This window comes from Pseudophryne corroboree, chromosome 2 (genome assembly GCF_028390025.1).
Source record: "Pseudophryne corroboree isolate aPseCor3 chromosome 2, aPseCor3.hap2, whole genome shotgun sequence".
Classification (NCBI taxonomy): domain Eukaryota; kingdom Metazoa; phylum Chordata; class Amphibia; order Anura; family Myobatrachidae; genus Pseudophryne; species Pseudophryne corroboree.
Window position 1 is genome coordinate 1,003,411,383 of NC_086445.1, and position 22,891 is coordinate 1,003,434,273.

The following is a 22,891-nucleotide window of genomic DNA, read 5'->3' on the forward strand; positions in this document are numbered from 1 at the left end:
TTGAATCACCTGAAAACTGTGACTGGCCCCCAACTGGACCCCCTGCAGTTTGCCTATCGCTCGAATCGGTGTGTCGAGGATGCAGTCAACCTGGGCCTGCACTACATTCTACAGCACCTAGACATTCCCGGTACCTACGCGAGGGTCCTGTTTGTCGATTTCAGCTCGGCCTTCAATACAATCGTCCCCAGCATCCTCCACCCCAAATTACTTCGCCTAGGGGTCCCAGAAGCTACCTGTTCCTGGATAATAGACTTCCTGACAGATAGGACACAGGTGGTGAAAGCGGGGGAATTCACCTCTCAAGCGCGGTCCATCAGCACAGGGGCCCCTCAGGGCTGTGTCCTCTCACCCCTGCTCTTCTCCCTGTACACAAATGACTGTACCTCAGAGGCGCAATCAGTAAGGATCATCAAATTTGCCGATGACACCACCGTCATCGGCCTCATCAAGGATGGGGACGAATCGGCCTATAGACGGGAAGTAGACCGGCTGGCCCAGTGGTGCATCCACAACAACCTTGACCTCAACCCCCTCAAAACTGTCGAGATGATAGTGGACTTCAGGAAGAAGTCATCTAGTGCACCTCCGCTAACGATTGCTGACAGTGTGGTATCGCTAGTGGACTCCTTCAAGTTTCTAGGGACCACAATCTCCAGGGACCTTAAATGGGGGTCCAACACTGACGCCACTGTTGGGAAAGCGCAGCAGAGGTTGTTCTTCCTCAGGCAACTAAGGAAGTTCAACATCCCACAGAAGCTCCTGCTCCTCTTCTACTCCGCGATTGTGGAGTCGGTACTGTGCTCCTCGATACTCGTATGGTACAGCTCCGCCAGCGCGAGGGACATATGCAGGCTCCAAAAGGTGGTCAGAACCGCAGAGAAGATCATCGGGCCGACCTTCCCTCAGTCCAGGACCTGTACTTGTCCAGAGCTAAAAAGCGGGCAATGAAGATAGTAAAAGACCAGCTACACCCCGGCCACAGCATGTTTAACTTGCTTCCTTCAGGCAGGCGTTACAGGGCTGTCCCCGCCAGATCCACCAGAAGCCTCAAAAGTTTCTTTCCCCAAGCTGTCCGCCTGCTGAACTCCTGAACATTGACTGACTAGACGTACATGTAACTCACTTGTGTCCCTACGGTATACCTATCTGTGTAACTTTACTTGCCCCCCCCCCCACACACACACACACACACACACACACCTGCTTACCTGTTACCTACTTGGCTGTTGTATAGCAAACCGAAGACAAATTCCTAGTATACGTAAGTATACCTGGCCAATAAAGCTGATTCTGATTCTGATACTCCATTGTCAACCTCTCTATAGTTCCTGTTCGGCTCAGTAAAAAACACTGAGAGGTACTCGGGGATATGGAGGGGTGGAGTGTTCTAAATTTAAATATTCAGTGCTGTTCCTACGGAAGCCCGTCCATATCCCAAGAGTACTCCAGTGCCCCCTATGGATTCAAAGAAAAGGATTTACCTGGTAAGTACCAAAATCCTATTTTAATCTCCATTGTGTCTGAGGATTTATTCCCCATATCATTAATTAAGACCATTAAATACTATAGGGCCAATGAGATATTCTTTTGCTAACTTGACACCTAATGATCATTTTCATTTACGCCACTATAAAACAGTTCATGTAATAGGGGGCGTATGTTTCTTGCTATTTAAATATAGAACTATTCAGTATGACTGCAGTATCAACATGTATATAACATTTTATGCCTTGCCTCTTGATCACTTCTAAGCTGCTGTTGACACCTGTTTTTTTACGTTTGTTTTCACGTTTTTATGGTGATCAGTCTTTAGTGTTACCTACAGCACTGTGTCTGCCTCCGGCGGGTAACCATGGAAACGGCGCTGGAGAGCGCGCGTCGCCTCGGGGTGACGTCATCAACCCCCGTCCAGGAAGCACACACAGCGTGCATGATGGTCTGTGTGGGGTGTTATTTAAGGTAAGATTGTTCTGTTTTCTGTTATCTTGTCCTGACGAAATTTAGTAAATAAATGAAACGTTGACCTACTAATGCTGCGCTGTCAGCTTTATACTTAAACCAGCTTGCTGCTTCAAACGAAGTCCTCTGAGTGCCGTACTCTTCTACCTTGCTATCAATTTCAATATCTGGCACCTGGGCACCTTTACTGATTTTTTTTGGATCCTAAGGAGTGCCAGTCCTTGCATTGCTATATATATATATATATATCTCATAAGGTGTGGCGGAGGTACTTTCAGTGGTGTGCCTCACGTTGTTTAAATCCGTTGGTATATCCGATATCCAGGGTTTTGGTTTTCCTTAAGTCGGTGTTGTATTTGGGTCTTTGGCTGGCTTGTATGAAGGTACGGGTGTCTTCCCTATCTGTGCTCTGTCGGCGTAGGGTGGCCAATTCTTTGACCGTTCATACCTTCCTGCAGGGGGTGCTTACTTGTCCCTGGTCCTCAGGTTCAGCATGCTCATTTTGAGCCCCTGGGCTCTGTGGATCTTCATTGGCTCACATGGAAGACTGTCTTCTTGTTGGCCATTGCTTCTGTGTATCGGTTTTCTGACTTATTGTGCCTGGCTCATTGTGTCACAGGTCCCTGTTCCTAGTTTTTCACTCGGACAGAGCGGTTATGAGCACTCAGTTGGATTATCTCTCCAAGGTCGTCCCCAGGTTTCACATCAATTAGGAGATTGGTTCCATCCTAAACCCCTTCAATGTCGACTGACCCGGATGAATCTCTGTTCACCATGGATGTTGTACGTGACCTCCGGACTTATGTATGTGCGTAGATCTCTTTACTTTAGGACATCCATAAGTGAGGTTGGTCAGCATCTAAACAGACTTTGGCGAGCTGGAGTTGCACTACCGTTCGCCAGGCTTATCTGCTGGCTGGGAGGTTGGTTCCCAATGAGCGCTCACTCCCCGTAGTCGGTTGGTCCTTCTTGGGCGGACGGCCATGGGGATTTTGCAGGGCAGATACGTGGTCTTCTGCCTACAACTTTTTATTAAGTTTGATCAGTTTGGCACCTTTGGGCATCGGGTCCTCAGTGCAGCTCTGTAGCATTTCCGCCTGTAAAGGGACAGCTTTCGGACGTTCCATGGTCACAGTGTCCACTTAGGCTGAATGAAAAAAAAGAAGAATTTTTGTCTTACCTGTAAAATCCTTTTTTTGAAGCAATGGTGTACACTGGGACCCCCCCCTCCCCCCTTCCCTCATGCTCCCTTTTGTGAAGGGCCTTTCTTCTGGCACTCTGTGCCACGGTTTTTTTCTTCTAATTCTTCTCTCCGGCACCTGTTCTGGGGCTTGATAAGTTGAAAACTGATACTCTTATGAACAGGTGGGGTATAGGGGAGGAGGAACATCTTCTGCACTCTACAAGAAGTATTAACTCCTTGGTGCACGCATTGCTCCTGATGACCATACCCCATGGTCCCAGTGTCCACCAGAATTTACAGGCAAGACAAAAATCCCCTTATCTCATCCACTTTATTTCTCCTCCAACCTTAGTACATCGACCCCCCCAAGATTTTAGTCTTGACGACTTAGTTTTACAAGAGCGAGGAATATTTCTTATAAAGCGAATTGTAAAAAAACAAAACAAAAACCCGTTCCTCTGGAGGTAGTTAGGAGTGGGCGTTTTGAAGCATGCCTGTCAAATGAGGAGTGCGTTCCCGGCACATCCAAGCAGTGTGGCACCGCCTCCTCTATTCTACCCAAGCTGAAACGTAAGATACCGCTTTAAGTGTAAGATGGAGACTGGAGGCAGATTGGCAGCGGATATCTGGGGGGTGGGCCTCCAGCTGTCAGTGTGTGTTTGCACCCAGCTTTGCTGCTGATTGCATGCACTTCTGGTTCTGCCATCTCTGCCTGCACCAGGTATGCCATGTCCCGCAGCCACAATTTTGGCAGTGGGGGATGCTTTGAGCTCTGGACAAAGCAGCGCCAGGGGGAGAGGCAGAGACTACTACAGCATGAAGGTTGTGAAGTCAGGGTAGCCGGGTGCTGCTGAACTACAGCAGAGGGGAAGGCTTGCTGCTGCTAGGGATGCCCAGTGAAGCGGCCAGGGGCTGTATGTGGACTGGGGAAGGCGTGCATCAGAACCGAAGAGGAAAGCTAGGAGTTTGTGCGTGCTCATTGGGGAAGCTGCAGCAGCCGGAGAACGTCAAGTAGGGTAGGCTGCAGAAAATGAGTTCCGCCACCTCTCAAGGACCACTTTAAATCCTCTTAAAGTGGTCCTGGAGAGGTGGCGGAACTCATTTACCCCGAGACCTACCCCATCCAGCCCCCCCCCACGGAGCCAGGGCCAGTGTTTTCGGAACCCCTCTGCAAACTATTAATTAGTGCCTTACTTCTCATACTTTATAAAGGGACATTGATCTCACAAAGAAGCAGCGTGGTCCCATAATAGTACCCCAAATTCATATTACTTGTCTTCAAGATGCACAGAGCCTGCTCCTCTATATGCCTCCTCTTCACTTCAGCAATCAGCAGCCGTGACAGCATGACATCACATATGCCGTGCTGGAAAAGGAAACCACTGGGACCTGAGGAGGGGATGAATGCTGTCCAACAGACAGTGTGTCTGAGTACCAGGGGAGGTGGGTTGTGTAAATGGAGGAGGACCATGAAGCCACCAGGACCTGAGGAAGGGGGAGGTGGCTGCAGCTCATCAGTAACACTAGCGCCGCCATCATCATTTTTTGATATACTGTAGGTGATGGGACAGGTTTTTCTGTTGGAATCACTGTGCAGGGCAATGGAGATGGTGGAACTAGTTCCCCCTACCATTACAGGTGGTGGAACTCTGTTCCACCTCGTTCTCCCCCCACTTTAACCTCTGTGCAGAACTATCTGTACAAAGTGCTGGAGAGACCTCGAGGCTGGGCTTTTATGTAACATGTATGTGTGCGAGTAAATATCACTTTCTGGTGACTTATCACTGAGCTGTCATGGAAGCTGATGTTCTGTATAGTAGTAGGTGCTAGTCACTGTAAGGATTACATATGCTGTGCCATGCATCTAGAACGTTCAGTTATAATGTAATGTTATGAGCTGGGATGCACCTGGGCTTCATATGTAAGAACAATTGGCAAATATTAAGGCTATTGGGGGTCATTCCGAGTTGATCGCTAGCTGCCATTCGCAGCGCAGCAATCAGTCTAAAAATCAGCATTTCTGCGCATGCGTATAGACCGCAATGCGCACGCGCGACGTTGGGGTACAAAGTCCTTTGTGGTTTTGCACAGGTTCTAGCGACGTTTTAATTCGCACTGGCGGCCGCAAGAAGATTGACAGGAAAGTGGCGTTTATGGGTGTCAACTGACCGTTTTCAGGGAGTGCTTTGAAAAACGCAGGCGTGCCAGGGAAAACGCAGCGTGGCTGGGCGAACGCTGGGCGGTTGTGTGACGTCAAAAGCCAACCCACCAATGTTAGAATCAACACACACGAAGAGTAAGTCCAGGGCTGGTCTTGTTTTGCACAAAATGTTTTTGCAGGCGCTCTGCTGCACAGGCGTTTGTACTTCTACAAAGCGAATATACACTCCCCAGTGGGCGGCGACAATGCGTTTGCACGGCTGCTAAAAACTGCTAGCGAGCGAACAACTCGGAATGACCACCATTCATTGTTAGCATGTGTGCACTGGTTAAAGCAAAGTCCTAGCTGGTTTACCCTTAAAGGCTGCTTAGTGACCTGCGTTCATCACACACTGGACCAGACCCTGTGTGCAAATATCCATCAATTATGGTAGCCCCTGCAAGTATGCCTCCACCTCAACCCTCCCCAAGTGTGCCTTGATACCCCTCCCAAAGTGTGCTACTGCCACCATCCCTCCCAAAGTTTCCCTCCCCCCAAGTTACACGTCTCATCCTATGTACTTATATTACTCATCATCCCACATGTGGCATAATGTGAATTTGGGCTCATACTGTGTGGCATAATGTGAATTGGGGGCAGGTGTGGGCATGTGGCAGAATCTGGCGACCATTGAAGTGGCGTGTTTGTGGTGTAAGAATATGTGGGAGGTTGACGGACATTAAAGGGGCATGTGGGTTGGTTAATATAAGTTTTCAGATACTTTGGGTCGCCAACAATGGTCTACCAGTTATTTATATAGCGCACACGTATTCCGCAGCGCTTTACAGAGAATATTTGGCCATTCACATCAGTCCCTGCCCCAGTGGAGCTTACAATCTATATTCCCTACCACATGTACAAGCACACACTTTCACACTAGGGTTACTTTTGTGTGGAGCCAATTAACCTACCAGTACTAGCTCTTCACTCTACTTGCTAGTTGGTGCTCTTGATAAAGACTATGGTTTATATATAATAGGCTGCATCTCGGTGGTCCTGGTGTCATTCGGTAAGATAGCATCTTGATATTAAGGTGGCAATTGGCACTCAAGCAAAAGCAGGTGGTTTTTGCTTAAAAAAATAATTGCTGCTTTAATTTTAGCTGCAGTCTTGCCGAAATCACATGCCATGACCTGCAAGTTGCACCTTATTTCATATGGGCCGGTGTAATCGGCGCTTTCGCTGGTACATGTTAGGTTTTCACTTGTTTGCTGAAGACCACGTCCATTTAAATGAATGCAGGAGGAAAGCTCTAAAAGCCATTGGGGTATGAAAGCAGGTTTTTTTTTTTTTTCTTTATTTAAAAAAAAAAAAGCAGTAAAACATTATGAAAGTGAAGCTGCTTCAAAAATATAGGTGCGTCACCAGCTATAGGGTGTGCTGACCCTGCTTCAGATCAACAAGTTGGTACAAACTGTGTAATAAAAACTATTTTTCTTGTTTTTGATTTCGGGTTATGCATTTGATCTGGAGAACTGTTATTGCGTAACAGTCCTTCTTAGATTTAGCAAATGTTGTATATATATATTTTTTTTATTTCTGTATTTTATTTTTAAAGCTGTTTTTCTACTCACTTTTTTTTTGGTGGGGGGAGGGGCTGAGGAGGAGTCATTTTACCATATGTAGAGTTCAGATGGGTGTCCCAAATGATCTAAACTTACAAAGTCTTGTGACTGTGGTTGCAATGGTAGCCAGTCACTTAATGCTCTAGAGCTCCAGAGTTTGAATTGCCCCGATGCTCGTAAAAGGATGTGCTCTAGGTAATTACTGTCAGTGGGTAAGTGCGGCTGCGCACAACACCACTTATTTTGGTTTTCCATGGAGATTGTTCACCGAAAAATCTGTGATGGCGGTCGCACATCACCAGAAAACACTTGTTCTATTGCCGCTGATTAAATTGTCCCCTGTGTGTGCAACATCTTTTTTAAAAATACTGTGGACTTAATGTCTCGGTCACTGTATTTATATAATAGGGAAGTGCATGTTTTTTTATTTTTTTTATTTTGTGTGTGTTTTTATACGTCCTGTAAACTAAATATCAATGCTTATGAGCATATAAAGCAATACATGATTTTTGGTAACGGTAGCATTTATATTTCATTATTGTGTTTTTTTTTTTTTTTTACTCTAGGAAACTATTAGTGGGTCTGGTTTAGAGAATAAAGAATGCCCTGGAAATGTGATTGGTAAGTGACGTGCCCCAATTGTGCATTACACATACAGAGAGATACATTCCAATGAAGGTGCGAGTAAGATAATATATATCCTGGACTCTATTGTAGGACAACAGCCAAAGAAGGGAAAATTAAAAGGAAAAGAATCCAAAAAATCAAGGTCAGTTGCTACTGGGTGTTAATGAGTAATGATTACCAGGAACTGAGCTTCTCCAAAGGTGTCCACCTCCATCTGCAGAACACCACCCAATACGTACATTTCCATGGTCCGAGGAGGTCACATTATTAAACTAACATTAAATCCCATCTTTTACTCTCTAGCGTGGGTTACCCAATGCACTAGGACAGTCCTCGCCATCCCTGTGTTTGGGTCCCACCTGCTAGGTTTGGTCAGTCCGTTATCTGCCTTATGCTATAGTGTTTGGCATTCACGTGCGTTCAGGATTCAGATAATAAAGTCTCTTCCGTTTTTTTTTTTTAATTTTTTTTAGAAAAAATGGGTTTGGTTATCTTTCTTACAAGAATTGGGGAGATAGGTATAGAAACTTCTAAAGGAGACATTGGGGTCGATTCAATTCTCCGACAGTTGAATAGTGCCGGGAATTAGCTCCCGCTGCTATCCAATACAGCGCCAAGTGACACTCAATTTTCGGGTATTCTTCTCTCACTCCACGGGGGGATGCGAGAGGAAATCCGACAAAAGCGCTGCCGCGCGGCTGATTCTGTCTGGAATCGGCATCGCGCCGGGGAGTTAAGCCGGAGTATGCCCGTTCTCCCGACAAATCAACCTGATAAGTCCGGGAGAACGGGCATTCGCCTACTTAACATGAGCTGAATTGAATAGCGACGGGAGCTAATTCCCGGCGCTATTCAACTGTCGGAGAATTGAATCGACCCCATAGAGAGTTTGCCGACGGCAACAATCCGATTCCTGCTATCACTTTATAGACATTCTAGATATGATCGCTAGAACCTGATTGGTTTATATGGGTCAACCTCTCCATGGTTTGATGCATCTTCTATTTAGTGTGTACAATAGTTGACCCTGTTTTTATGCTTCATACCATGTGATTGGCTGAATAGATATTTGCATAAATGTGCAGGTGAAGCTAATAGGGTGGCTGCTGAATCTGTATACATTTGCAGTAATTTGATTGTTAGAGGACCCGATTTATTCTTGGCAAACACCAATTTGATCATTGCTGCTTTAAAATGTACGTGAATTTTTTCCCTCCTCCATACTACCATCTGGATTTTGTACTGGGCAGGTTCTCGGAATTATGTAACAGGAGAGGGGTTTTCCCGCTAGGCCACGCCCCCACCATGTTGACAGTGGGAGACTCCTGTGAGGCCACACCCCTTGGTGGAGGGAGGGTACTGTCGGCTCCACCCGGTGCCGAAACTGCTGCAGTGTCCTAACTATTTTATCGAGGGGTTTTGTTAATTGTTTTCAACAACCAAAAAAATTACATTTTGTTTTTTCTTTCTGTACCTAATCTGCAAACAGGGGCTCAAATGCGACCACCGATTCCAAAGCAACTGAAGAGAATGTAGTACGCAGTGCTGAGGTAAGACGTCGTAAGTGTAATCGTTCCCGTGGCCAAAATGTGAACTGCAGCGGAACACGTGCAGCAAGCACACCTGTTTCTCATTGGCTGGGATGCCATAGAAGCTTTTCTAGTGAATAAAGGGGCACTGTATATAAGAAAGTGCTTTGTTTCATTGCAGTATGTGGAGTGGCAGCTCCCACTCTGGCCTGATACGTGGCAGTATGCAGAGCAGGGTAACCACCCCCCCTATGTCTTACGGAATGTTGTCGGCCATTGCTGTTCTGTCCTGGAAAGTTCTTGTGTGTTGTGAAGGCAGAATGCGCTCAGCACAGATAAGCACTAGCGCCTGCCCTTCTCACAAGGCTGGTCACCCCCGTAGTGCTGACTGCTGCTGCTGAGCCGTCACACGCTGCTATCACAAGCTCGCTTGTTTTGTGGTATTAATATCAGACGTTGCAATAGTGCTGAAGATGGTCCCTTGTCTGACGTGTATGTCTGTCCTAGGGTTATGCAGCCATGCTGGAAGATGTAGTGAAATCCCTTGCACGCGACGGATATGAAGCTTTAAAGGACAAGCGCTGTCACAATGCGCAGGCCATGTTTTCTCAACTCCTGGAAATCTTGGAGCATAATGAACTGCGGGTAAATATGTGTTATTAACAATTGCTGACTTTCACAGGTTTCCACATGAAGTCACTTTGGCGATTACAGAAACTGATGTGAATTCATCGTCTTCTTGTGACTGGTTTTATTTATTTTTTGGACCTTTCTTAAGCCTGGGTACACGGATAATCTGTAGCGAGTTTTGTCCGTTTACAGGAAATTACTGAGCACAGTGTTAAAGGATTTCAGCTCCTAAATGTAAAAGTAAGCTACTAAATGCATAGTGAGAATGGGAGTACCCCCATCTTGTTCCGTGGGGTTCTGCTGAAACGGTGGTGCACCTCCGCACTCCAGGCACCTGCTGTCTTAGTGTTTCTCGGTGTTCTAGCTTCTGCAGGAAGAATGCGGAGGCTGGGAGTGCAGAAAGGCTCCCTGCTGTATTTGCCGTATGCTGCCTGCATACTGTACAGGATTCCTGTTTCAGTGAAGAAGCCATAGGCCCTCATTCCGAGTTGATCGCTCGCTGCCGATTTTCGCAGCGCTGCTATCAGGTAAAAAAAAAACTGCAAAACTGCGCATACGTACGGGCCGCAGTGCGCATGCGCGACGCACTTTCACACAAAAGTATGCAGTTTTACACAAGTCCTAGCGACTCTTTTTCGTCGCTCTGTTGATCGGTGAGTGATTGACAGGAAGTGGGTGTTTCTGGGTGGTAACTGCCCATTTTCTGTGAGCGTGCTAAAAAACGCAGGCGTGTCAGGTGAAAACGCTCGCGTGCCTGGGGAAACGGGGGAGTGGCTGGCCGAACGCAGGGCGTGTTTGTGACTTCAAACCAGGAACTATACAGACTGAAGTGATCGCAAGGTAGGAGTAGGTCTGAAGCCACTCTGAAACTGCTTGAAAAAATGTCAGCACTGTTCTGCTAACCTTTCGGTCGCAATTCTGCTAAGCTAAGATACACTCCCAGAGGGCGGCGGCTTAGCGTTTGCACTGCTGCTAAAAGCAGCTAGCGAGGGATCAACTCTGAATGAGGGCCATAGTCCTGAAACAAGTGAAGAATTTCTGTTTTCTTTTTCATCCACTAGGGGTCACTGGAGTACTCTTGGGATATGGACGGGCTTCCGTAGGAACAGCACTGAATATTTAAATTTAGTAACACTCCACCCCTCCATATCCCCGAGCACATCTCAGTGTTTTTTCTGTGCTGAACGTGGCAACACCTGAATAACTGAAGTCACGGTTTTTTGAAGAAACTTTTATTTTTTCTTTTTCTTGTTATTTTTTCTACTATTTGGACACATCCCTTTCCCCCTTCCAAAAGGCAGGGTCAGGGATAGTGCAGCTGCGGATAGCAGCACGGGCGTGTCGGGCCTCTCTGAAAGAGCTCCCTCACAGCCCACACATCCTCCTGCACAGGCTGGCCGGCGCTTGTTTAAGAAGCCCCGTCGGAGCCTCCGCACGTCTGCAGGAGTACGGTATGTGAAACGGGGCGGTCAGCTCCCGCTGCCGCCCCGACGTGGGGGTACATAGTGCTTGGTGACGCCGCTGATCTCCCCTCTCAGGCGCCGCACGTTCGGCCACAGACCTCCGTGCAGGCACCGCGGCTCTCCCCTCTCAGGCGCCCGCACGTTCGGCCACAGACCTCCGTGCGGGCACCGCGGCTCTCCCCGCTCAGGCGCCCGCACGTTCGGCCACAGACCTCCGTGCAGGCACCGCGGCTCTCCCCGCTCAGGCGCCCGCACGTTCGGCCACAGACCTCCGTGCGGGCACCTCTGATCGACTCTCACAGGCCGCCGGCCGCCGCAGCGCTAGCTTGATTAGCTGACGCTATTATACAGGAGCCCACCGCTGGGAAACACGAGGCACATAGCGCTCTACGATACCCGCTGGGGGCCCACACGCTGCGCTGCCGCTGTACAAACAGCACTAGGATTATATGTATAAGTTAGCAGGGCAGCCATTTTTAACATGCTTCCTGTGTCTTCCTGCTGTGATTCCAGAACGTTCCTGTCCTACATCTCTACTCCACCGGAGGCGCAGGGGTGTTAGTGGGAATTTGGGATCACATTTCATAGTACTGGCCACGTGTACTGCACTGGGCCAGATATATATACAGAGACACCTTATTGCTATTTTACTGAGTCGTGCAGGTGTCTGTTTTTTGTGTATTGTATTGTCTGTCGCCATAATGAGTAAGGCACCAGCAAAAACTAAAAAGCATATTTGCAAAGTATGTGGCAGTGTGTTACCGGATGCATCTACCACATGTAAAGTATGTTTTGTGGATTCCGTTCAGAATACCATTTCTGCTCCGGTTTTACAACCAATTTCCTCACCGGACCCTCCGTGGGGTATGTTAGTAAATGTACTGGAGAGATTTCAGACAGAAATGACCGCGGCTCGTCTGGAGCGAGAAACGTTAAGATCTGAGTCTAGGGTGAGACCGCCAGAACTACCGGAGGCGTCTCAGCCTTGCGTAAGGTCCAAATCCATTTTGGGCAAACGGGATAATTTTCATATGTCTTATGATTTTCCAGTGTCTGCTATGTTGCATTCTGACGATTCCATGCCAGACCTCACGGAACACGATGAGGGTGAGGAAGGCGAAGTGGAGTCAGATAACGAGGATGTTAACAGTTCCGGCATTGATGATCTCATCAGAGCGGTACGGCAGTCTCTAAGGTTTCCTGAAGCTGAGCAGCCTCTCACCAATGATCAGGTCGTATTTACTAAACGACGGAAGACGCCAGTAAGTTTTCCTGTGTCGGATTCTCTAAATCAGATGTTAGTAGAAACACGACAGAATCCAGATAAACGGTTTTCTATACCTCGCAGATTTAAGTCTAGTTATCCGTTTCCAGACTCGGTAACGTGTACATGGGAGAATCCACCAATAGTTGATTCTTCAGTGTCAAAGCTTACCAAGAAATTAACCATACCAGTGCCAGCAGCTACTACGCTTAAAGATCCTTCAGATCGCAAGATAGAAACTATGCTAAAAACCATGTATGTAGCAGCAGGTGTGATGCTAAGACCTGGATTGGTTGGCATTTGGGTAACTAAGGCGCTCATAATATGGCTTACAGAACTCAAATCTGCTTTACAGGACGAAAACCTGATAGTTCTGGTAAATCAAATGATTGAGGCTGTAGAGTATCTCTGTACAGCGTCTACTGACGTCTGTCAGCTCACTTCTCGTATTTCATCTTCGCTAGTTACGGCACGAAGAGCACTCTACCTGCGTACTTATCAAGCGGAGGCAGAGGTCAAACGAAGTATAGAGGCGTTGCCTTACGATGGCAAGAAGTTGTTTGGTCCAGAATTGGACGCATGGATTAAGGAGGCTACGGGAGGTAAGTCTGTTTTCTTACCATTGCCTCCACCTGCGCCAAGAAGAAGGTACGCTGGACCTTCGTTCAAATCCTTTAGACCTCAGCCCTTTCGAGGACGTGGCAGAGGATCAGCCACGCCTGCTAGACGTGGTCGAGGACGTGGTTTCCATCAAACCAACACAACTCGCCAAGACGCTAAGGTTACCGACAAGCCAGTGGCATGACGGGTTACCAGCCCATCTCGGTTCTCCAATTGTGGGAGCACGCCTTCAGACGTTCCATGGGGCGTGGTTCCACACATCCGCGGAGGGCTGGATTCGCAATTTAGTGTTAAAAGGTTACAAAATAGAGTTCGACTGTCTGCCGCCTCTGCGGTTTTTCAAGACAGGATTGCCTCTGTCGGACGACAAGAGGAGAGTTTTGCAAATTGCCATTCAGTCCTTACTGGATTCGGCAGTGTTGATTCCGGTCCCTGTACACCAACAGGGTCAGGGTTATTATTCAAGCCTGTTTGTGGTCCCGAAGCCGGATGGCTCAGTCAGACCAATATTGAACTTAAAGGGCCTCAATCAGTACGTAACTTACTACAGATTCAAAATGGAGTCTCTACGTTCGGTGATTGCGGGGTTAGAGACCAAGGAGTTTATGATTGCCTTAGACCTCAAGGATGCGTACTTACACATTCCAATTTGGCAGCCTCATCAGAAATTCTTACGGTTTGCAATACGCCAGAACCATTACCAGTTTCAGGCTCTGCCGTTTGGCCTGTCATCAGCGCCTCGGGTATTCACCAAAGTAATGTCTGTGATGATAGCTCACCTCAGATCCCTGGGAGTGACAATAGTTCCGTATTTAGACGATCTGCTCATCAAAGCTCCGTCTCAACAGATACTTACCCAACATGCGCTGCTAACATACAATGTACTGGTTCACCACGGTTGGATTGTAAATTTCAAGAAATCACATCTAATTCCGTCTCAACGCCTTCAGTTCCTAGGTATGATTCTCGATACGGTCAATCAAAGGATTTACCTACCACAACAGAAAGTACAAATGCTACGCCATCTAGTACAATTAGTGCTCAAGCCACGCACAGTGTCGGTACACTTGTGCATTCGCCTGTTAGGCACAATGGTGGCAGCTTTCGAGGCGCTTCAGTTCGGAAGATTTCACTCTCGTCCATTTCAGCTGAACGTGCTTGCCCAGTGGTCGGGCTCGCATCTGCAGATTCACCACAGGGTGAGGTTGTCACCAATAGCAAGAGTATCTCTGCTATGGTGGCTCAAGGAACACAATTTAACCGCAGGAAGACGGTTCGGAGTTTGCAATTGGATAATTCTAACTACGGACGCCAGTCTCAGAGGTTGGGGAGCGGTAATTCAAAATTGTCAGCTCCAGGGTCTCTGGGCGGATCACGAGAAATTGCTGTCTATAAATGTTCTAGAACTCCGCGCAATTTTCAATGCGCTACGACAAGCAGTGCACATGATTCGCTCTCAGCCTGTCCAAGTGCAGTCGGACAATGCGACAGCGGTCGCATACATCAACAAACAAGGAGGAACGAGAAGCCGCATGGCAATGCGGGAAGTAGCTCGAATCCTCAATTGGGCGGAATGCCACCAGGTGCTATTGTCGGCCGTGTTCATTCCGGGAGTGGACAACTGGGAAGCGGATTATCTCAGTCGTCGGGATTTTCACCCAGGCGAATGGTCATTAAATCCAGAAGTGTTTCACATGTTGGTTCAGCGATGGGGTTATCCTCAGGTGGACCTGATGGCATCTCGACACAATCATCAAACGCCCCAGTATGTGTCCAGAACAAGAGATCCAAAGGCAGTCGCGGTGGATGCTCTCACTGTCGCGTGGCCGTACAGTCTTGTGTATCTGTTTCCACCGTTTCCGCTGCTCCCTCTGGTGCTAAAACGGATCAAAAGAGAGTCGCTCACAGTCATACTAGTGGCGCCTCATTGGCCTCGGAGAGCTTGGTTCTCGGATCTTCGAGGATTACTCGCAGACGATCCGTGGCCGCTCCCAGTACGTCCAGACCTGTTACAACAGGGTCCGTTTCTTTACCCCGATTTAGCGCGGCTGCGTTTGACGGGGTGGCTGTTGAGACCGCCCTCTTAAGAAGAGAGGGCATTCCAGATTCAGTTATACCAACCATGTTACGAGCTAGGAAGCCGGTTACGGCAGCTCATTATTACAGAATATGGCGTGCATATATAGGTTGGTGTGAAGCTCGGCAATTTCCGACATCAGCTTTCAAAGTATGCCGCCTGTTGTTGTTTCTACAAACAGGGTTAGATGGAGGATTGCGTTTATCTACACTAAAGGTGCAGGTATCGGCTTTGTCAATTTACTTTCAAAGACGATTGGCTCTATTGCCGTCTATACGCACTTTTCTCCAAGGTGTACTCGGGGTACAGCCTCCATTCATTCCACCTACAGCGCCATGGGACTTGAATCTGGTTTTGGAGTTCTTACAGTCTTCATATTTTGAACCCTTACAACAAGTGGATATAAAGTTTCTCACTTGGAAAACAATGTTTCTCTTAGCCTTAGCTTCGGCAAGGCGTGTTTCGGATTTGGGTGCCTTGTCATGCAAGCCACCGTATTTGGTGTTTCATGATGACAGAGCGGAACTTCGGACGAATCCCGCCTTCTTACCAAAGGTAGTGTCATCTTTTCACATCAATCAACCAATAGTAGTTCCTGTGTTGACAGCACATTCTGGAACTCTGGATGTGGTTCGCGCATTACGCATTTATGTATCCCGAACGTCTTCAGTTCGTAAGACGGATACGTTATTTGTTCTTTATGATGCTGCCAAGATTGGTTGGCCAGCATCTAAACAAACTTTATCCAGATGGATAAAACTGACCATACGTCAGGCTTACCTTCATGCTAGGTTACAACCGCCTACGTCAGTAACCGCTCATTCCACACGTTCTGTGGGAACTTCATGGGCAGCTGGTCGTGGGGCTTCTGCGACGCAGCTTTGCCGGGCGGCTACATGGTCTTCAGTGCACACGTTTGTGCGCTTTTACAAGTTTGATACTTTTGCGGCATCAGCATCTAGCTTTGGCCGCCTAGTGTTACAAGTGCCAAACAGCTCTCCCGCCCACGGGGGAAGCTTTGGTACGTCCCAAGAGTACTCCAGTGACCCCTAGTGGATGAAAAAGAAAATAGGATTTTGGTACTTACCAGGTAAATCCTTTTCTTTGAATCCATAGGGGGCACTGGACGCCCACCCAGAGCAGTTTTACCTACTTGTGGTTAGTTCTGAGGATCTTATGGTAACACACTTTCACCGACTGGTTCAAGTTACAAGTGCTGGTTAGGGTGTCAACTGTTTAGTTGTCAGTAACGTTATGTGTTAACGACGTTAGTGTCAGTTATGTTATATGTAATACTCCATTATCAACCTCTCTTAATTCCTGTTCGGCTCAGTAAAAAACACTGAGAGGTACTCGGGGATATGGAGGGGTGGAGTGTTCTAAATTTAAATATTCAGTGCTGTTCCTACGGAAGCCCGTCCATATCCCAAGAGTACTCCAGTGCCCCCTATGGATTCAAAGAAAAGGATTTACCTGGTAAGTACCAAAATCCTATTTTTTCCAGTTAGAGGTTCTGAGCTGCACCTAGTAAAGCGAACGGGATGTAGTTAAAATGCCGGCTGTCGGGATCCCGGCGTTCAGGATACCAACGCCGACAGCCGGAATCCCAGTGCGGCAGGGCTATTCCCACTCGTGGGTGTCCATGACACCCATAGAGTGGGAATGGATTCTGTGGGGAGCCACCGAGCCCGCAAAGGGACTCTAAACGCTTGCCGACTGCCGGCATCCTGTCGGCCGGGATGCCGCTGTTGGGATATTGACAGCCGGCATCCCATCCGTCGGTATACCGTATCACACCCCATTTAAAGTTCTCTTCTATGTACAGTAGGAGGTGAATAAGTGAAACTCTGTCTGATGCAGTTTTACCTCATCTCTGATATGTTCAGTCCTGGCTTATTCCTTACCCTCGTGTGTTTGTGGAGTTATTAGTGTAATCTGTATAATTCGGTTGGTAATAAAGGTTTTGCTATTGAACTTGTTCACAGATGAGGGATTAAATGTTTTTTCTTCATGTACAGAGTCTGCACCTGACCAAGATCGATTATATTGTACTTATGTACGGACACGCTAATGCACTGCTCGGCACTGGACAGTCTGAGGTAAGTAGTGCAGACAACTTTGGGTCATTTAATGGTTCTATATTACCCAGTAATGTACAGACTTATACCCCTTTCACACCGCATAAATAACCTGGTATCGGCCTGGCATATTGCCGGGTCGGCGTGCGGTGTGAAAGGGGCATAGCCGAAATCGCGGGTCGTCTGACCCGGCAATTCAACCCGGGGATAAAGCAGTGTTATACCCGGGTTGAATACCGAGTCAGTGGGTGCGTAAACGGGCTCCCTAGGTCGATGCGTCCCGCGACCCGTTTACTATAGCAGGGAGAGGCTGCGCGGAGATGATCTCATCTCCCAGTGCTGCCGCCGGCTCCGGCCCCCCCCCCCCCCCACACACACTGCTATGGCAACCCGCCCCGGCATATTGCCGGGTCGGGGAAGCCTGCAGCAGCTGCCAATGCCGTCCCACCCGGGAAGAACCCGTTTCCAATTCCCGGGTGGGATCCGGCATTGGCAGTGTGAAAGGGGTATTCGTGATAAAGGCAATAGGAGATTGGGTTGGTATTAGTAGGGAGTCACGAAGATGGGAAGGCAGTGGTGGGTAGGGATTCTGGGTGGTTCGTTTGATTTGAAAGGGAATGATTAGCGGAATGATGTCTGGGGAAGAGTCTCGTAGATACAGAGGGAGAGTGTTCCATAGATTACAGGCAGTGTGGAAGGTGATCAGTAGGGTGGAGAGGTGGTGATCAGTAGGGTGGAGAGGTTGTGGAGTAGATTAATTGAGTTCTAAAGGGGATTGGTAGCGAGGAGGCAAATTAGAAAGAGATATGTCTGCTAGCAGCATTAATTGGAGCTTGAATAGTAGAGAGGCAATGAGGAGGAGACTAGAGAGAAGGTGGTTACGATCGAGGTGAGAGAGAACAGAGTGGACCCCAGCCTTGGTAGCGGCAAGCGAGTGGAAAGGTCTTATGCTGGCGATGTTCCACTAATTTAACCAACAGTAATGGTTGTGGGACTTGATATACGATGATAATGAGTAGAAAGGTGAGGGTGACCATCTTAATTGTCTGGAACTCATGGCCATCTAGCTGGTGTTGAGTCCCTGGAAGTCAGGATACAGGCGGACACTATCACAGCAATGGCTGACCTGCAGGCTCTGAAGGAAGCATCCTTACAGAAGGCAGAGCGCATTATTCTGCCACTATCAGCCAGAGGGATTGGCAAGTGCAAGGCAGATTTCCTGAGATGATGACGTCCTTTCATAGACAAAGCATTATGGTACCTTGTAAACCAGTGTATAGAAGATGTATGTTAATCACAGGTTTGGCCCTCTGCAGTGCTTCTCTACATCCTGGCAGTTCTGTAATAATTGAAGTTCATCTATCCGTTCCAGTGTTCTCTGGTGACCTGTATGGGAAGGTCCTACAAGCAGGAGAGCAAGTGTTGTTCATGAGATGCCCCAATAGTTTAATAGTCCGTATAAATACTTTCCCAGAGGCAGTATCTGCTCCCAGTAATTGCTGTACAGTGCAGTGTAATACTGTGGTGTGGAGGTGATTCCCATAAAAACCCTATTGAGGACTTAGAGCCACATTGCCATGGACTGTAACTAGTGTGTAATCCGTATATGAGTGGTGTATGCAGCACATGTGAGCACTATAATCTCCTGTCCTTACTCATTGTGCAGGAGCTGACAAAGGCTGAAGGCCTGTTCAAGGAAATTGTGCGACATTCTGTCTTCTCCAAGGTGAAGTTTAACTGCCTGGCTTTCTATGGACTCGGCAATGTCTACCTTAGGCAAAATCGGTAAGTGTGAGGATGTTTCCCCCCTTCATCCCCCCCCCCCCCCCCCACACACCGTAAGTGGCAGAGCACGAAGTCAAGACAAACATCTCTGATATAATATACGAACAAGGGTGCAGGTGCACCATAGACCATTAAAATTACAACAATTATAATATTCGAGGTTCTTGGCATATACAATATATGAGCCTGCCCACCTGCTTCACAGTGACCTCGTCGGACTGGTCCCTAACACTATAGGGGTTTGCCTCTGGGGCGCAGAGCACCCCCAAACTACCCCAGCCACACCACCCCAGGGCATTACACAGAAAAGGGATAGAACTGAGAGATAAGTATTAAGCAAATGAAAGAGGCTGCTGAGTGTTAAACAAAAAAAGAGGACCGCAGTAAGGTGTCAGAGTGTTAGAGAGAGGACAGCAGTAAGGTGTCAAGAGTGTTAGAAAGTGAGGTTTAGCTGAGCAGTGTTCCAAGTGTAAAAGATATGTGAAAAATGCTACATAGATATAAAACAAACACAAGGTGATACAGGTTGAGTATCTCTTATCCAAAATGCTTGGGACCAGACATATTTTGGATATCGGATTTTTCCGTATTTTGGAATAATTGCATACCATAATGAGATATCATGGTGATGGGACCTAAATCTAAGCACATAATGCATTTATGTTACATATACACCTTATACACACAGCCTGAAGGTAATTTTAGCCAATATTTTTTTATAACTTTGTGCATTAAACAAAGTGTGTGTACATTCACACAATTCATTTATGTTTCATATTCACCTTATACACACAGCCTGAAGTTCATTTAATACAATATTTTTAATAACTGAGTATTAAACAAAGTTTGTGTACATTGAGCCATCAAAAAACAAAGGTTTCACTATCTCAGTCTCACTCAAAAAAGTCCGTATTTCGGAATATTCCGTATTTCGGAATATTTGGATATGGGATACTCAACCTGTATAAGTGTTCAAAATAAATGTAAGGTGGTGATGCCCCAAAGCGGTCCAGCCAGAGCAATCCAGGGAGCTCCACGCCCCAAAAGTTCACCCCCAAACTGACTTTGTATATAATTGAAAGTATCTGACCTATGTCTTTTGTGCAGTGAGCATGTGCTGGTTCCCTGTTTAAAAGCCCCAGAGACAAACCCCTATAGTGTTAGGGACCTGTCCGACGAGTTCACCGTGAAGTAGATGGGCAGGCTCATATACTGGCCAATATATGCCAAGAACCTCGAATATTATGGCTGTTATAATTTTAATGGTGTATGGTTCACCTGCACCCTTGTTCCTATATTGTAGTACCAAGTCCCAGCAAGGTAGCACAGCCCATTATAAGAAGCTAGGGTGTGCAAGTCCAGGCTCCCTCTCCATATAATCTCTGATATAAGGTTTGATTTCTAATCCGAACTGAGTGTGCTTCTTGAAATGGTCAACGATCAATTGAGGAGGGGGTGGAGGGCAGTGTAATAATACTAAGGCACCCGCTTGAGGCAGGTGTGTGACTTAGCCATGGAACAAAAAGGAGTTTCTTGCATCTTTGGATATGTGGGTGCCTTTGCATATCCGAAACCTGGAGGCACATCAAGTGCTTCTACGGTTTACCATCCAGAATCTTTCCCCCTTCCAATTCCATGCTCTTCCATTTGGTCTCTCCACAAGTTCTGGCCAAAATCTCATAACCCATGAGTACAAAGGGCATCACAGATGTTACCTATTTGGAAATCCTCCTAATCAATGGAAATCCTCCTAATCAAGGCTGATTCAAAGTCACGGCTCCAACTACAGCGGAGCGTGTTTTGTTTAGACACTGGAAAATAATAGCTGTGTAATACGTTTCCAGAAAGTCCAGGATGGTTCTAGCACAGAGGTTGATTTTTCCAGGCTTTGTATTTGACCTCAAGTGTCAGAAGGTTCCTTCAGAAATCTAAAGTCCTGGCTCTACAGACTCAAGTGAGTTTTCTGTTTGGGGTGGTGGCCATTGTCCATTATTCGTTACATGCGGTTGATGGCCAAAATAGAGGGTGGCCTTTGGCTCTGTACCATTCGAGGCCTCTGCAGCTTCAGACAGTAGCTTGGTAGTCTGAGCAGATCCTTGGCTGGACATTGACATATTTTATATGTTGGCGTGAGATCAGCCTGTCGCAGGCGGGCATGTGCAAATAGTCTCACCCGCGATCCATAGGAATTACTTTGTGAGGTCATGGGTGTAACTATTTGCACATGGGCGCACTAAGTCGCTAATGTGATGAGCGTGCATGAGAGTATGCATCACCGCAATGATGTGGGGAGCTGCACCTGTACTGTCCCAACATCAGCAGTAAGATGGATGGTCTGACGGTAACATGGTTAAACATTGAGGTGCGTAGTGTGCTCAGATTTCTGCGTCCAGAGGGCCCATCAGCAGCTGACATTAATCTCCAGCTTGTCCAGGTGTATGGTGATAGCGTCCTGTCACGGAAACAGGTTTGGGTTTGGTGAATTGGCTGTGGTGGACGTACTTGGCCGACCAGTTTGCTTCTTGAGCGTCTGTACTGCCGCTATCAAAGGGAGCGCACTAGAAAACGCAGCGGTGGGAACTACACAATGCTTCATTGAAGATTTAATAGTGCTTCACCCACTCTTTGGAATGCCCTCCCACGCACAATAAGACTCGCCTCTAGTCTCCAAACCTTTAAACGTTCCCAGAAAACTCACCTCTTCAGACAAGCCTATCAAATTCCAGACCCACCCACATAACCTTCAGTGCTTCCCTATATAATTACATCCTCTCTGTACAGTACACATAACATCACACATCTTGTCTTTCTTTACTCTCACACCATCCTGACACTTGGCCAACATTGCGGGGTATCATCATACAACCCATTAAGAACCTAGCAATCTGGTGGACCATTGGGGGTAATTCTGAGTTGATTGCAGCAGGATTTTTGTTAGCAGTTGGACAAAACCATGTGCACTGCAGGGGAGGCAGATATAACATGTGCAGAGAGAGTTAGATTTGGGTGGGTTATTTTGTTTCTGTGCAGGGTAAATACTGGCTGCTTTATTTTACACTGCAAATTAGATTGCAGATTGAACACACCCCACCCAAATCTAACTCTCTCTGCACATGTTATATCTGCCTCCCCTGCAGTGCACATGGTTTTGCCCAACTGCTAACAAAGATCCTGCTGCGATCAACTCAGAATTACCCCCTTTATGCAATAGGTAGCATCTATCCTTGTGTATCTATGCCTATTTCCCTATAGAGTGTAAGCTTGCGAGCAGGGCCTTCCTACCTCTGTCTGTCTGCTTTACCCAGTTTTGTTCTATTACTGTTGTTCTAATTGTAAAGTGCAACGGAATATGCTGCACTATATAAGAAACTGTTGATGATGATGATGATAATAATAATGATGTAACCTCGATGGCTTAGTACTTGATATTCCATTAATTCACTTGAAACGGAGTCTTGCTCAGCATATTATACATGCACAGACGTTCACTATGTACTGTTACAGTGTCTCTCTAATGCACACATGTGACATTGCTTTAACACGTGGGATGTCATTTACTGTAGACGCCAAGACTTTGTAGGGAATTACGGGTAACTAAAAGTTTCATTTTGTTTTATACAATGACCTACTTTACTGTTTTAATTTAGTATTTAGCCATAAAGTTGTTACTGTCCCGTTTGTGCTTTTGCTACAATCCGTTTCACATCTCTCCTGCTGGACACATTTAATGCACTTGTTCTGGAGCAGTAACTAATTACGTTATGTAGCATCTCCCACATTTCTTTATCATCCACTAGGGGTCACTGGAGTACTCTTGGGATATGGACGGGCGTAGCCGAACAAAGGCACTGAATATTCAAATTTAGGACTCTCCCCCCCTCCATATCCCCAAGTACCTCAGTGTACT

At 47.1% G+C, this 22,891-nt stretch overlaps 1 protein-coding gene across 5 annotated transcripts in view; it reads left to right on the forward strand.

The window, feature by feature from the left end:
- TTC3 (tetratricopeptide repeat domain 3) overlaps positions 1-22,891 on the forward strand; it is a 182,770-nt gene that overhangs the window by 111,588 nt on the left and 48,291 nt on the right. For all 5 annotated transcript variants that reach the window (XM_063956554.1, XM_063956557.1, XM_063956556.1 and 2 more), the window contains 6 exons: positions 7,477-7,531; positions 7,628-7,679; positions 9,027-9,087; positions 9,574-9,711; positions 17,140-17,220; positions 18,866-18,984. In XM_063956554.1, coding sequence (XP_063812624.1) covers positions 7,477-7,531; positions 7,628-7,679; positions 9,027-9,087; positions 9,574-9,711; positions 17,140-17,220; positions 18,866-18,984 — 506 coding nt within the window. The remainder of the gene's footprint in view (positions 1-7,476; positions 7,532-7,627; positions 7,680-9,026; positions 9,088-9,573; positions 9,712-17,139; positions 17,221-18,865; positions 18,985-22,891) is intronic.